Source organism: Canis lupus, chromosome 8, assembly GCF_048164855.1.
Source record: "Canis lupus baileyi chromosome 8, mCanLup2.hap1, whole genome shotgun sequence".
NCBI classification, from domain to species: Eukaryota; Metazoa; Chordata; class Mammalia; order Carnivora; family Canidae; genus Canis; species Canis lupus.
The window spans coordinates 20,796,904-20,811,986 of record NC_132845.1 but is presented as its reverse complement, the minus strand read 5'-3'; the positions used below and the strand labels follow the sequence as shown (position 1 = coordinate 20,811,986).

At 35.6% G+C, this 15,083-nt stretch overlaps 1 protein-coding gene across 4 annotated transcripts in view; it reads right to left on the bottom strand.

The window, feature by feature from the left end:
- Window positions 1–15,083, bottom strand: part of BTBD8 (BTB domain containing 8) — a 93,176-nt gene that overhangs the window by 27,576 nt on the left and 50,517 nt on the right. For all 4 annotated transcript variants that reach the window (XM_072834473.1, XM_072834472.1, XM_072834475.1 and 1 more), the window contains 4 exons: window positions 8,020–8,100; window positions 6,744–6,840; window positions 2,080–2,168; window positions 1,432–1,534 (listed from right to left, as the gene is read on the bottom strand). In XM_072834473.1, coding sequence (XP_072690574.1) covers window positions 1,432–1,534; window positions 2,080–2,168; window positions 6,744–6,840; window positions 8,020–8,100 — 370 coding nt within the window. The remainder of the gene's footprint in view (window positions 1–1,431; window positions 1,535–2,079; window positions 2,169–6,743; window positions 6,841–8,019; window positions 8,101–15,083) is intronic.

The following is a 15,083-nucleotide window of genomic DNA, read 5'->3' as shown; positions in this document are numbered from 1 at the left end:
CAGGAGATTCTGGTGCCCTTCATCATGGAACTAAACATATCCCCAGCAGAGGGGTAACGAAAGCCAAAAAAGGACACACGGCATGGTGGAGCAGTTGCAGCCTGTCTGCTGTTTCATTTCAACAAGGTGAGCCAGTAAACAAGCAACATGTATGAGATAAAAGTGCCTACCCCAACAGTCCTGGTGTTTAAATAAAAAAAGGCTGCTGCTTCACTTTTACCCATCAAATCTCACGCCAAATTGTCTCTCGTGGCCACTTCAACTGGAAACATTCAAAGAGGAAAATTCTGGGAAGCATAGTTCATCAGAGCCAAGCTGACAATATTACAAAACCACTGTAGTCTGCCCTTTGTCAGCTTGGCACCCATACACTTCTCTTTATACGATACTTAATTCTCAAATGGAAACAATAACAAAGTTGTGTTTTTACCTAACTTAGTATAACTATCCTCTATACAACAAATATGCTAACTTTTTCCCTATAAGAGGATATAAAACCCCTTTTTTGTCTTTGGGTGATATTTATTGTTTCCAGACTGATTCACACTTCCCTTTGGTATCCTATAACTTTAACATGGAAATATAAAATTAACTATTATTAATACATCTTATATTAGATGGTAGAGATATGAGACAGTAGAAAAAGTATACACAAATACTGGTTTATATAAACAAATATTCAAATAAAAAAGGGAAATGAGTATTTATATCATCACCACTATAGCACTCATTTCTGTAACTGGTAACTTGGTTATAGCTGGTATTTATCAAGCCAGCTGTTTCAGGATGATATAAAACATGGAAAGGCCATTGAAATCAGGAGCATCGGCTTACTGCCAGACTTGATTTACTGTGGAGTTTATTAGTCACAAGTGATGCTGTGTGAAATACCATGATTGTGAAAAAAGCTGTCTGTAAGTCCATGAATAGTGGTTTTAACAGAAACATTGGAGGCAAGGAAGGCAAATATATAGCCAGAGCAAATGTCTACTCTACTGAGAACGGAGCACTGCCTTTTCCATGATGAAATGGTCCAATATAATTAACTGGCCACCACGTAAATCCTCTTGGGAAATGTTGCCATAGAGAAGTTTCAGTGTTATATCCCAATCTACCTTAGTGAGTGAAAATCCATGTTGTTGATACCAATGTACAATCTCCATCTATGGCACCATCCTCCTTTTGTTCATGAATCAAAATATACTTCTCAGTGGTTCTGCATCTCTGAACCCTAACTAATGAATCTGGTACAGGGGAACAGAATCTTAAGGACAGGTTTTCAACTAGTTCTGTGTTATCTGGAATTGCTTTTCTCATCTTGCTTTTATAATATAATTCTATATTTATATTTAAAACATTGAAAGTACCTATATAAAACCAAATGAACTTTTTGATGACAAACACAAAGAAGGATATTCAGGTTATACTTACTAAAGACTGAATCAACATATTAAGACAACTTTTCTGAATCTCAGGAGGTACATTTGCAAAACTTCTCTCAGACCAAAACCTTGCAAAATGCTTTACAATCCATCTGTTAAAAAAAAAATCAAAGAATCCTGAGTTAGAGAAATATTTTTAATTATGATACTCAAATAATACTTTTATTTTCCGTGACATAAGTTGTACACATATATGTGGATGACTAACTAACCCTTATAATTAATTTTGTGAGTTCTCTGATGGACTTAATTATCCTTCCTTTTCTGTGAACACATTTTAAATCCACCGAGTTATATGCACAGATTTTAACATAAATAATTATGGTTCAGCTAAAATAAGATTGATCCCAAGCACCTTGAGTAATATCTAAGTCAATACTTCTCCTCACAATTGTTACAATGAGTTAAGCACTAAGCTACATAGTGTGCCCAAGAAAATAGGCCAATTCCAAAATTTCTCAGAAAATTAGGAGATGGAAGAACAAAGTCCCTACATCAATAGTATCAACACTACTTCAGATCACTTACTTCATGCAGTCAGCAAAAAAGACTGTCCACTCCAACTGTATGAGCAATAATCAGGCACTCTAATACAGTCCCTACATCAATAGTATCAACACTACTTCAGATCACTTACTTCATGCAGTCAGCAAAAAGACTGTCCACTCCAACTGTATGAGCAATAATCAGGCATTCTAATACAGACGCCAACCTTCTGGAAACCGGCTAAAATTGATAGAAAACAACACATGTATTATTTTTCAATTTACAGAGGCTAAAAGTGTTTGGTTCATAAAGATGACCTGATTTATATACCTAAACTATAGAATAAATGTTTATGATTCAAAAGTCTGTTCTTTCAAAATTATCACTAACAACCTTTAGTTTTATAGAATGGCATTTGAGCTCTCAGTGTCAGAATGCATACAAGTTTTTTGGTTTTTTGTTTTTATTTTTTTTAAATTTATTTATTCATGATAGACACAGAGAGAGAAAGAGAGGCAGAGATGTAGGCAGAGGGAGAAGCAGGCCCCATGCCAGGAGCCCGACATGGGACTCAATCCCGGTACTCCAGGATCGCGCCCTGGGCCAAAGGCAGGCGCTAACCCGCTGAGCCACCCAGGGATCCTCTACAAGTTTTATTCTAATTTCATTTAGCTTAATTTTATTTGTTTTATTTATTTAAATTCCATTTAATTTTATTTACATTCAATTAGCCAACATACGGTACTCCATTAGCCTCAGATATAGTGTTCAACAATTCATCAGTTGTGTATATTTAAATTCAATTTAGTTAACATATAATGTATTATTAGTTTCAGAGGTAGAATTTAGTGGACTCATCAGTTGCACATGACATCCAGTGTTCATTCTATCATGTGCCCTCCTTAATATCCATCAGCCAGTTACACCATCCCCCTACCTACCTCTCTTTCAGCAACCCTCAGTTTATTTCCTATAGTTAAGAGTCTCTTATGGTTTGTCTCCCTCGGTTTTCATCTTATTTTTCCTTCCTTTCCCTGTGTTCATCTGTTTTGTTTCTTAAATTCCACATATGAATAAAGTCATATGATATTTGTCTCTGACTTACTTTGCTTACATTTAGCTTAATTTTTTGTAAAATGGTATAATAATTTCTAGCACATCTCAGTGCAATGCAACCATATGGTTTAATCCGCTTCATATAAACATAACTCTAAGTATATATGCAAGGGGAGGTCCTACACTGACCTCAGACAAAATTATAGAAGTTAATTAGATCATAATTATATAACACATTTTTAAAAGCTCAAATACAGAAGAATCAAATAAAATGTAGATATAAATAGTGACGACTCACTGCTCTTGGTGTTAAGCCTCTGTGCAACATATAGCCCATATCATTTATTTTCAGGTTTTGGATTATTTCCTAAGCATATCTATTGCCTATTAGGGTGAACAGAGTTCAGTTTCTCTCTGTACACATTCATTTGTTGTAATGCGAGGTTTATACACTTAATAAAGACCACTAATCAGTCAATTTATAGATATAGTCTCTAAATGTGTCCTTCTGAAGATCCCCTGCTCTCAGAGAAGAGCAAAAGCTTCTTTTGAATTGCATCCAGCATTGTATTTCTAATAAGGTCAGTGATTTCCAACTTTTAAAATTATTAATTGCTATTATTTGAGTTTCTAATACAATTCTCCTAAAGGTATCATATTAGTGTTTAATAAATTGAATATAAATATTTTGCTTTATATATTAACAATTTGATTATCCCCTTTAAGATAACTGGAGGTACTCTAGGTTATTCTAAAATCAGAAATGGCTGTCACTATATAGATTATACAGAGATAATTCTACAAAGTTAAATAATTTGGTTTTCTGAGCCACTTTAGATAAGAGTATCAAACTCATGCGAAGAAACAACTGGTATAAACAAAAACACTCAGAGTCTAAAAAACTGCAAAAGTAAACACAAGAGTTAAAAAAAGTCTAGCAATCTAATTCTATTTAGGAATAACCAACCATTTACAATGTGAAGTCCATTAATTGATGTATAACTTTAAAATTTTTTCCATAAAAAATATTAAAATGCAAAGTAACTTACTTAAAGCAGAGACTAGCAAACTATACTTGTGAGCCAATCTAGTTCACCACTGTTTTTGTGAATAAAGTTTTATCCAAACACTGCTACACTGTTTCATTTACATATTGTCTATAGTTGCTTTTCTTCCAGAAGGCAGAGCCCAGAAGCTGTGATAGAGAACAAATAGCCCACAAAGCCTATAGTATTTGCTACCTGGCCTTTTACAGAAAAAGTCTACTGACCACTGGCTTAGGAGGTTAACTTTAGCTCTCTGAGAATTGTAATTATATAAAAATGCCAATTCCCAAAGGTTTTGTAACAGGATGACTGACTTTTAGTCATTTTCAAAATCTGCCTGCAGAATCTGGAAAGATGTGCATTTAAATTACTACCTAAAATACGTTTTTAAGAGGTGGAACGGGGCGTGTGGCTGGCTCAGTCAATTATAAACGTCCAATTCTTGGACACTTATATTTTGGCTCAGGTCATGATCTCATGGATCATGGGATCAAGCCCTATGTGGGGCTCCCTACTCAGTGGGAAATCTGCTTGAAGATTCTGTCCCTCTGCCCTTCTCCTCACTCGCGCACCTGCGTGTGCTCCCTTCTCACTCTCTCAAGTAAATAAATAAATCTTAAAAAAAAAAAGAGGTGGCAAAAAAATATGTAATGTAATGCTGTGATTCTATAAATGGCTATATAATTAACCAGATGCAACATGGTAGTAGGTTGACGTCACTTAGTTTGCTCTACTTAAGATGTCAATGACTTTTGCTGATGACTCTTTTAGGAGCAGACTGAATTTCACCCTAGTCTCTTAGTGGATAAAGATTATTCCAGTGGTTCATGATGCACAAAACTTCCCTAGGTGGATACAGCATCATTTGGCCCTATACCAGCATTCTCTAATCTCACATACCCACTAGGGTTCTCCTCCTGCCTATTGTACCATTTATAACTGGGGTAGGGTGGACGCCCCATACTTCTTCAATGTATGATAATAGCTATCGTCCCTAATCACCAAGCTTATACTGGCTTCTCCCTTTAAAAATCTCCATATTAGAGTATACTCTCACTGGTTTCTGAGGCATATTCCAGGCTCTTGGAAGAAATCTCTTACCATTTTCTTTTATTCTTTAATGGAAGCTCCAGAGTGGGCTGGTTTTAGAGATATGGTATATGTCCATGTTAGGGATAAGACATATCTCCTCATTGCAGATACCCTCTATCTTTAATCTTTATTCAGGATATGCTTGTATCATCCTCCTAACTTTCACTTGGCTGGGAGATGAGGGAAGCAGATGAATGAGAAGGAAAATCTTTCATCAAAATTCTTCACCTTGGGATCCCTGGGTGGCGCAGCGGTTTAGTGCCTGCCTTTGGCCCAGGGCGCGATCCTGGGGACCCGGGATCGAATCCCACGTCGGGCTCCCGGTGCATGGAGCCTGCTTCTCCCTCTGCCTGTGTCTCTGCCTCTCTCTCTCTCTCTCTGTGACTATCATAAATAAATAAAAATTAAAAAAAAAATTCTTCACCTTCTACATATTTGAGGATACCACTTACTACCCTCCTTCTTCTAGTTCCCTTACTTCTAGAGGCTGGAATGAATGGCTGATTAAAGGTGGCTGAGAAGTTTAACTTTTTCAGTAAACCCTGAGTGGGTGGTAGTGGAGGTGGTGCTATATGCAACTATTCATGGCTCTGTTTTAGTACATGGAGTGCTTTCTCAGCTACAACTTATATAGAGGTAGGAAAAGTCTTACCTAACACAAAAATCTAAATTTAAATGTTATTTAAATTATTTAAATTACCTAATTAAAATTCATACAATGCATACTGTTGCCTCAAGTACCCAATAAGAAGGGAATGATGTAAAACAATTCTGTTAAGATTTTTCTGTTTATTACTAAAGTAATACATGACCATTGTAGAAAATGTAGAAAAGCATAATCAGAAAATAAAAAATAGGGTAGCCTGGGTGGCTCAGTGGTTTAGCGCCGCCTTCAGCCCAGGGCACGATCCTGGAGACCAGGGATCAAGTCCCACATCAGGCTCCCTGCATGGAGCCTGCTTCTCCCTCTGCCTATCTCTGTGTCTCTCGTGAATAAATAAGTAAAATCTTAAAAAGAATAAATAACCTATCAGTCACAGAATAAATTAAAACAATGGAAAATCTAAGAATAATGTACAAAACGGGATCTGTACAAATGCACAGTATGATATCTTTCTTTAGAAAATAAATTTGTTTGCATAAACTAAAGTTAAAAGTTAGTATTCATACTCTATCTGGGGAGACTGAGAGGAATATATTCGACCCCAAGTACATGCTACAAAGAGAAGTCACAGGAAGGAAGAGCACTTTCAGGAAAAAGAACCAATGAAACACTTCTAATAAATGTGTTTTGATAAATGGAGAAGGTAACTTTGGTTCCTGACTTCCTTAGTTCCAAATCCTGACTGAGTCCCAGCTATACCTTCTACCTTTGAATTATAAAGGATACTCCTATATCCTTTTAATAAACCCCATGTCAATTTTATTTTACTTAAATGATCTGAATTAGTTTTTTTGCAGACATACCATATGAGCTATTTCTTAACTAGAGTTCCCATTAGTTAAATTGACTTAATATTTTTAAGATTCAAAGCACTATTCACTATCAGAGTTAAAAATCTAGTAGGTAATAATGGGTGACTTTAAGCATTGGGTAAGATTTCTGAGACTCAATAATTACCTTCTGAAAGAAATTACAGTAATCTCTTCTTAAAATATAGATTGCTACTTCTTTTAATCCTTCTAGTCCATACATATCGGCCATATTGAGTATCTGACTAAAATAAAAATAGATACACTGTTAATTCTCCAGTTTAAAAATCAAGAAATAATACATAGTAATTTCCTGATTAGTCTGTTTTAAAAAAATAATAATCTGAATTATTTTAACTCTAACTTTCTGCCCTATATATTTTCTTTATGGATAATAAAAAGGACACAGGTCAAAAGTTGAAAGCACTGTTACATGACTTGATTAGTGGAGATAACAAGAAGTAAATTTGGAGATGTTTCAATCAAATTCCCCTCATATTTTCAGCGACATATATAGCAAAGTTCAGGAAGCTGCTTCAAAGGCTGTAAAAGTTATGAAACTCTTTGCAACAAATTTGTACAATAAAAACTTACTTGGGAGAAGAGTAATTAATTGATGCTTATCATTGAAAATGCCTACAAAGAGATTTTCCATTGCTTCTTTCATTTGGTAAGTATTTCCCAGCACCACACTTACTTTAGGTAGTTAGGAAACAGACAAGCCTTAAGAGCATGATAAAATTCCATATAGATTTCCAGGCAGGAAAACTTCAGTACTTAATCCCTGTGACTTATGATACTTTCCTTCCAAAATTATATTAATCAGTTTATAATTAAAGGAACCAATGAATATTTAAATTAAAGAAGCAGCTTTCATTTGTTTGATACTAGAACAGCAATAAAAGAAGAGAACATTCAAAAAATTAGAAGAGCAAGGTAGATTTCACTTTCCAGTATGATTTCAGCAACTTAGCATTTCACTAAAGAGCAATGAAGAACCATTGTGGTTTTTTAGGATACCTATATTCTTAAAGTAATTTTAGGTTTTTTTTTTTCTTTTCTTTTGCTGCTTAAGAGAGTAATCCTAAAATTTAAAAATAAAGTAGTAAGATAATTATTCCAAATTTGATAAAGATTCAACTTTATAAAAACCTGTAATTTTTCAAACAAATATAAAGTTTTCCTAACAAAATTTAAGTCAAATACTTTTCCTAATCTTATCATTGTGAGTTGCTAGATCATCTTTTCTTCTAACTAAGGTGACTTACTGTTTTTAGATATTCCTAACACACACAAACAAGATATGGCAAAATAATAAAAGTGAAGCTTTTATTTCATTGACACTTTAAAACATAGCTCAATCAAGCAGAAACCATTAAGTCTTAATACTTCTATATTTAAAATCATTAAAAAGTAATACGCACCCAACATTAGCTTTGTCTGGAAAGTCCAAAATTCCTCCATATATAAAATGCATCATAACATTCATTTCTACATGGTTTATACTGAAAAATAAAAGAAAACTTAATTCAAATCCAGAAATAATTAAGGTTTGACTGATATCAATGATACATTCTATTTTCTTGCAAAATTTTAGCCAAGATAAAGTTTTAATCACACTTTTATCTGAATATATTATTCAAATAACATCTATACAGTTATTCCATTAATTTAAAATTAAGTATAACTGTAGCTATAGATTTTTATATGTTATAAAATGTTATTTGTATGTTATCAAATCACTGATTACTTGTTGAGCATCTTCTGTAATGAACTTTTAGAGTTAGAAGGGATCTGAGAGGTCACAATACAACCTCTGGCTCATTAGGAAATCATCGCTGACAAATGGCCTCTAATCTTCTTTTTTTTTAATATATTTTTTTAATTTTTTTTATTTATTTATGATAGTCACAGAGAGAGAAAGAGAGGCAGAGACACAGGCAGAGAGAAGCAGGCAGAGAGAAGCAGGCTCCATGCACCGGGAGCCCGACGTGGGAATCGACCCCGGGTCTCCAGGATCGCGCCCTGGGCCAAAGGCAGGCGCCAAACCGCTGCGCCACCCAGGGATCCCGCCTCTAATCTTCTTAAAGCCTCATATGAACAACTCTATTCACTGGAAAGATTCTTGTTATGCTGTATAGATTTCTTAATTTGTAATACCTATCCAGCAGCTCTAGCTTGACCAACATCCTCATTACAGATGAAAAGTAAAGATAAGACTTAAGTAGTCTAGAGTGATAATTTTTATGTCCTACTGACTACTGGATTTCAAACTGAATTCATGGCCTCCTTCCTCTTCCCCATTTCCCCCAGTACCCCAGATTCAGTCTTCTTCATGCTATTCCTAATTTGTTCATAGCACTGTAATAGGGCTTCTTGCATCTTGTCTTATCCTCTGCCTCTGTACCAAAGGGACTGAATTATCGGGTTTGTGGGTAACAAGCACTGGTCATTAGTCAGGAGGAACTTGAGATGAGAGATAATTGGATTTCTTTTTCCTTTCTTCTCTATTGAACAAGTGTGAAGAGGTGATTGGGAAGAACTGCATCTACTACTATACAGTTTCAGACTTTCTTTCAGATGGGTTGTTATAGAGGGGACATAGTAAGCAAGTAAACTGTGGTTCTTCCATTTAACACACATTTTATTGCTTTAACAGTTTCTATCGATAATAAAGGAAATGTTGGAGCCCCTGGGTGGCTCAGTTGGTTAAGTATCCAACTCTTGATTTTGGCTCAGGTCATGATCTCAATGTCATGAGATGGAGCCCATATAGGGATCTGTGTCCAGCAGGGAGTCTGCTTGAAATTTGCTCCTGTCTCTTCCTCTGCCCCTCCCCCTGCTCACACACTCTCTAAAATAAAATCTTTAAAAATAATAATAATAAAGGAAATGTTTTCTTACTTCATCTGCTAGTTCTTTCAAATTATTTTGAATAGGAAGAAAGTGTATTATTTATTGTCCACCCCAACTCTAATACCATCTAGATTATCACCTACATACCTAAATTAGAGCCTGAGATTCATCTTAATCATCTCCCTCATTATATCCCATCACTTTCAAAACTTCTTGAATTCAGCCTCTGCTCCCTCTTTCTCCTCTCACTGCTCTGGGTTAGCCTCTTATTTTCTCTCATCTGTATTATGACTATATCTTCTCTCTCATGTGGGTTTCCTACCTGAAATAATCTCTTCACATCCCATTTCCCACACTACTATTAGAGTGAAAACCTTTCAACAGTTCTCCATAGCCCATTGAAAAAAAAAAAGTACAAATTCCTTAGCTTGGTGTATAGTGTTCTTTTCCAACTGACCTCGTTCTCCTTCCCTCTAAAGAGGGAGATGAATGAACTACTCATTTCCTATACTTGAACTACTTATAATTCCTTATATGTCTATGCCTTAGTACACCTGTTTACTCTTAAAATTCTCTCTCTCTACTTATTTCATCTTCCAGACACCAGACATGTGGCTCTTTATCTCTGATTGTTTCCTTAATATCCCAAAGGCCAAAAAATAAAAATCACCAAATAGTAAACAGTAATAACTAACATTTATTGAGCACTTATGAGCCAGTTACTGAGCTAATAAGCATTTTGAATGCCATTTGCTCATTGAATAATAACTTAATAATAGATACAAGTGAAAAACTGAAATTAAGCAACTTGCCCAAGGATAAATGGCTTACACTATAGTTTAAATCCAGGCCGACTGACTCCAAAGTGTAGACTCTTAAGCAGTACACTATACTATATGCTTCCATTATCACATTTATCAAACTGACTTTTTTTTTTATATATATATATTTATGTTAGTCACAGAGAGAGAGAGAGAGAGAGGGGCAAAGACACAGGCAGAGGGAGAAGCAGGCTCCATGCACCGGGAGCCCGACGTGGGATTCGATCCCAGGTCTCCAGGATCGCGCCCTGGGCCAAAGGCAGGCGCCAAACCACTGCGCCACCCAGGGATCCAAACTGACTTGTAATATCTTTGTTTACACATTTGTTTCTCCTTCTAGACTGAGTTATGTTAGGGCAGGCTATACCTTAGGTTTATCCTTGCATTTCTAATAGCAGCCAAATGTCAGCAATGATTCAGTAGCCCCAAGTTGAGAAGAATTTTCTTCACCCATACAATATTGCAGTTCTGCAGTGGAATCAGGGTGGGAACAATGCTAATAAGATTTCCACAATTCATTAAGCATAGTATCTATGCTAAAAGATATCTGCTAAATAATATCTGCTAATAATATCTGCTAAAGGAAATAAAGAAGGAAGGCAAGAAAAAAATAGAGTCCCACAGGGTAGGACTCAGAAAGGTGTTTGATTCTATTTCTTATATAACATATGCTCAATAAATGTTTGAAGAATGTTTAATGAATGGCTTATTAGGACACTTGTAGCATCTTTCTGACTCTTCAGAGGAATATTGAGTTGAAAATATAAAGCATTTAAAAAAAAAAGCATTTTTCAATTAATTTAATATATATTTACTGGCCCCCACTATGGCTAAATACTGGTTTCTGCTGATTCAAAAATCCCACATCTTTAATACTTAGGAAAAAAGTCAAATCTCTACATATTCTCATTTATGTACTATGGATATGAGAAAATTTGATCTCAGACTAATTATGCCACATTATCTGTAGTCTGTAAATCTATGACACTAGCATAATTACTACAATGTATATGCCATGCACTTTCCCTCAAAATTTCAAGAGCCATTCTTATTATTGTTAATGAGAATTGGTCATTTATGTTTAATAATGGTTTCTTTCAAAATTTGACATATTTAAGCAAAAGATAATAATAATTAAGTAAAAACAAAAGTAGTGTTATTAAAATCAATAGCAAAATCTAGACATTTGAGCGTATATATAAATATGTTATAAAAATGACAAGAAACCATTTTCCTACAGTTTTACAGATGTTTTACTAAACTGCATTCTCATTACAGTGTTGTAAGTCATATGTATTTTTACTAAAATTATTTATAAAGACATATTCAACTGACCTAGAAAAACAACAAATCACTTCAATAGCCTACAGTTTAAATGGAAAGACTGAAAGCACTATCTCCATTTAAATGTAATCAGAATAAAAGCTTTTAGGAGATGAAAACTTTATATATACTCCAGGGAGAAAAAACCTATGAGAGCTCTAAGACCAGAGAATAAACATGCACCTCATTTACTAAAATCTTTGTGCTTAATGTGTGCTTCCTAAAGTTTTAGGGTTCGATGTGTGTGGGCTAAGGTAACCTAAGGACTCATCCATAAGTTAATTCATTCACATTTAATATTTATTGAATGATAGGCTCTATTCTAGACCTTGAGGCTATAAGAAGCTTACATTCTAGAGGGAGAACATGGACATTAAATATATAAACAAATATATGAAGAAGATAATTTTAATAGTGAAAAGTGCCATGAATATAACACAACAAGATAATATAAATGAGGGTAACTGGAGAGTTGGATTATAGTTACTTTAGGTGGGATAGTCTGGAAAAACCAAGGAGCCAGATCACATAGGGTCTTCTAGGTTGTAATAAGGATTTGGGTTGAATTCTGTGACGAGAAGGCACTGAACAATTTTAGTCAGAAGAGAAATATATCTAATTTATATTTCAAAAGATCATCCTGAAAATTCAGTGTAATCCCTGGAATCTCCTAAGGGAAATGAGAAAATCCAAATTTATGCTCCAGAACCCCAAGCCACCATTCAAAGACTTTTATTTACATAAAATGTAAATATGTAGAGTTACAGAAATTATTGGCTGTGGTTCGATTTGCAGTGCAGGGTGTGGAAAACTTCCCCCTTCTTCCATCAAAACTGGAAAACTTTCTTACACTTTCCAACCCTGGGGCATAGGTAGAACTAGGGTTATAGGACTCTACTACTCCTACCTCAATTTATTGAAGGTTATCCCTCTTGAAAAATATCACGTGCGTTACATCTATGAGTTACCAACTCATTAAAAACTCTATGGTTCTTTTCTATAAGGACAGACAGGATTTCATTCTAATCTACTGCAGAAAATATCCCACAGGCACACAACAGTGGTACAGTTCCCAAAAAAGGCTGCTGATCAAGCAAAGCAGGTATTGCTGTCCTAGTATTGGTAATGGCCCTTGCTTGAACCCATTTCTCTCTAGAAAATGAGAACAATCTAATCTAGGGAAAAAAAGAAAAGACAAATATTAATAAACATTATATACTATATACCAAGCACTATCTCATTTAATCCTTTCAATAACCTCAGGAAATTCAGGGAAGGTAAGCAATGTCTCTAAAGTCATGTAACAAGTTAGGGCTGGATGTTGGACTGCCTATAATGACATCAAAGTCCATGATCTAAACTACACTACCCATGGAAACAGCTATCCAGGTTTACAATATATACTAATGTGGAAAATTTGTTTTGTAGATTGCTTTGTTATAAAAATTCCTAAAAGGTGTGATTTTTTATTCATTTTTTAAAGCTTAATTTGTTTTAGAGGGAGAAAGAGAGCACATGTGCGTAAGTGGGGATAGGGACAGAGGGAGAGGAAGAGAGAGAATCCTTCAAGCTGAGCAGGGAGCCTGATGTGGGGCTCAATCTCACAATCCTGAGATTATGACCTGAGCTGAAACCAAGATTATGACCTGAGCTGAAACCAAGAGCTCCACCTACTGAGCAACCCAGGTGCCTGAAAAGATGTGATGTTTTAAAAACCAAAATTCCTAAATCCCTTTTAACCGCAAAATTCCTAAATTCCCTTTAGCCTTCCTATAGCTTTATATCCCATGATACTAATAACATTTTAGGTGATAATTTGACACAGCGAATTTGATATGTGATGCAAGAGGGAAAAGCAAACATATTGTGTAATAAGAATAAAGGTTGTATACAAAACCCAGCAGCTTGGGCAGCCCAGGTGGCTCAGTGGTTTAGTGCCAGCCTTCGGCTCAGAGCGTGATTCTGGAGTCCCAGGATCAAGTCCCACATCAGGCTCCCTGCATGGAGTCTGCTTCTCCCTCTGCCTGTGTCTCTGACTCTCTCTCTCTCTGCCTCTCATGAATAAATAAATAAAATCTTAAAAAAAAAGAATATAACACAATGATTTAACAACTCTGTATGTTATGTTATGCTCTCAAGTGTAGCTCCCATATTCCCTGTGCTGTGCCTTTTATTACTGTGACTTATTCATTCCATAACTGGAAGCCTGTATCTCCCACTCTTCTATCCATTTTGCCCATCCTCCTAGGCCCTCCCACTCTGGCAGCCATCAGCTCTCTGTATTTATGGGTCTGTTTCTGCTTTTTGTTTATTTCTTTGTTTTGTTTTATTTATTTTTTTTTATTTTGATTTATTTTTTATTGGTGTTCAATTTGCCAACATATAGAATAACACCCAGTGCTCATCCCATCAAGTGCTCCCCTCAGTGCCTGTCACCCAGTCACCCCCACCCCCGCCCACCTCCCTTTCTACCACCCCTTGTTTGTTTCCCAGAGTTAGGACTCTCTCATGTTCTGTCTCCCTTTCTGATATTTCCCACTCATTTTTTCTCCTTTCCCCTTTATTCCCTTTCACTATTTTTTATATTCCCCAAATGAATGAGACCATATAATGTTTGTCCTTCTCCGATTGACTTATTTCACTCAGCATAATACCCTCCAGTTCCATCCACGTCAAAGCAAATGGTGGGTATTTGTCGTTTCTAATGGCTCAGTAATATTCCATTGTATACATAGACCACATCTTCTTTATCCATTCATCTTTTGATGGACACCGAGGCTCCTTCCACAGTTTGGGTATTGTGGACATTGTTGCTATAAACATCGGGGTGCAGGTGTTCCGGTGTTTCACTGCATCTGTATCTTTGTTTTGTTTTAGATTTCACAGTGAAATCATATGATATTTGTCTTTCTCTGACTACCACTGACCAACTTCAGTAGCTTATTCAAGGGAAAAACAAATTGTGAAACAAGTTTGGCTACTTCTATTTGGCTTTTTCTTGGGCAAGCTACTAAAGTTGGTCAGTGGTAGTCAAGCCATATTATAACAGGAGATTATCCATCACATCCATCATAATCAAGGATGGAAAATTACAGGTAAAGTCGTAGAGACCAGTAGTTAATGATACCACTTGTTTCTTGTCTACTCACTTCTTAACAGACTTCATCTTTAAAAGCCTTGTATTTTGAATGTTTAATCTGATCACTCATGAGGGCTGACTAAGGACTTCCCTTATTCCCATAGCTAAACTCAGAGGTCATCTTAAACAATACAAAACAGATAGAAGCGGAACATATCTGGTTGAAGGAGTGCCCTTCCCCATGTAGTTTTCCCTCAGATCCCTATCCCATGCCATCTGTTCCCTAACATACCTACCAGGAACATTTAGGGTCCTATGGGATGAAGTTTAAAAATCAGTGATTTAAACAATCAGTTTAAATTAGTGCATTAGCTCAAGAACCCAACTCATTCCAATAGGAAACTTTTAA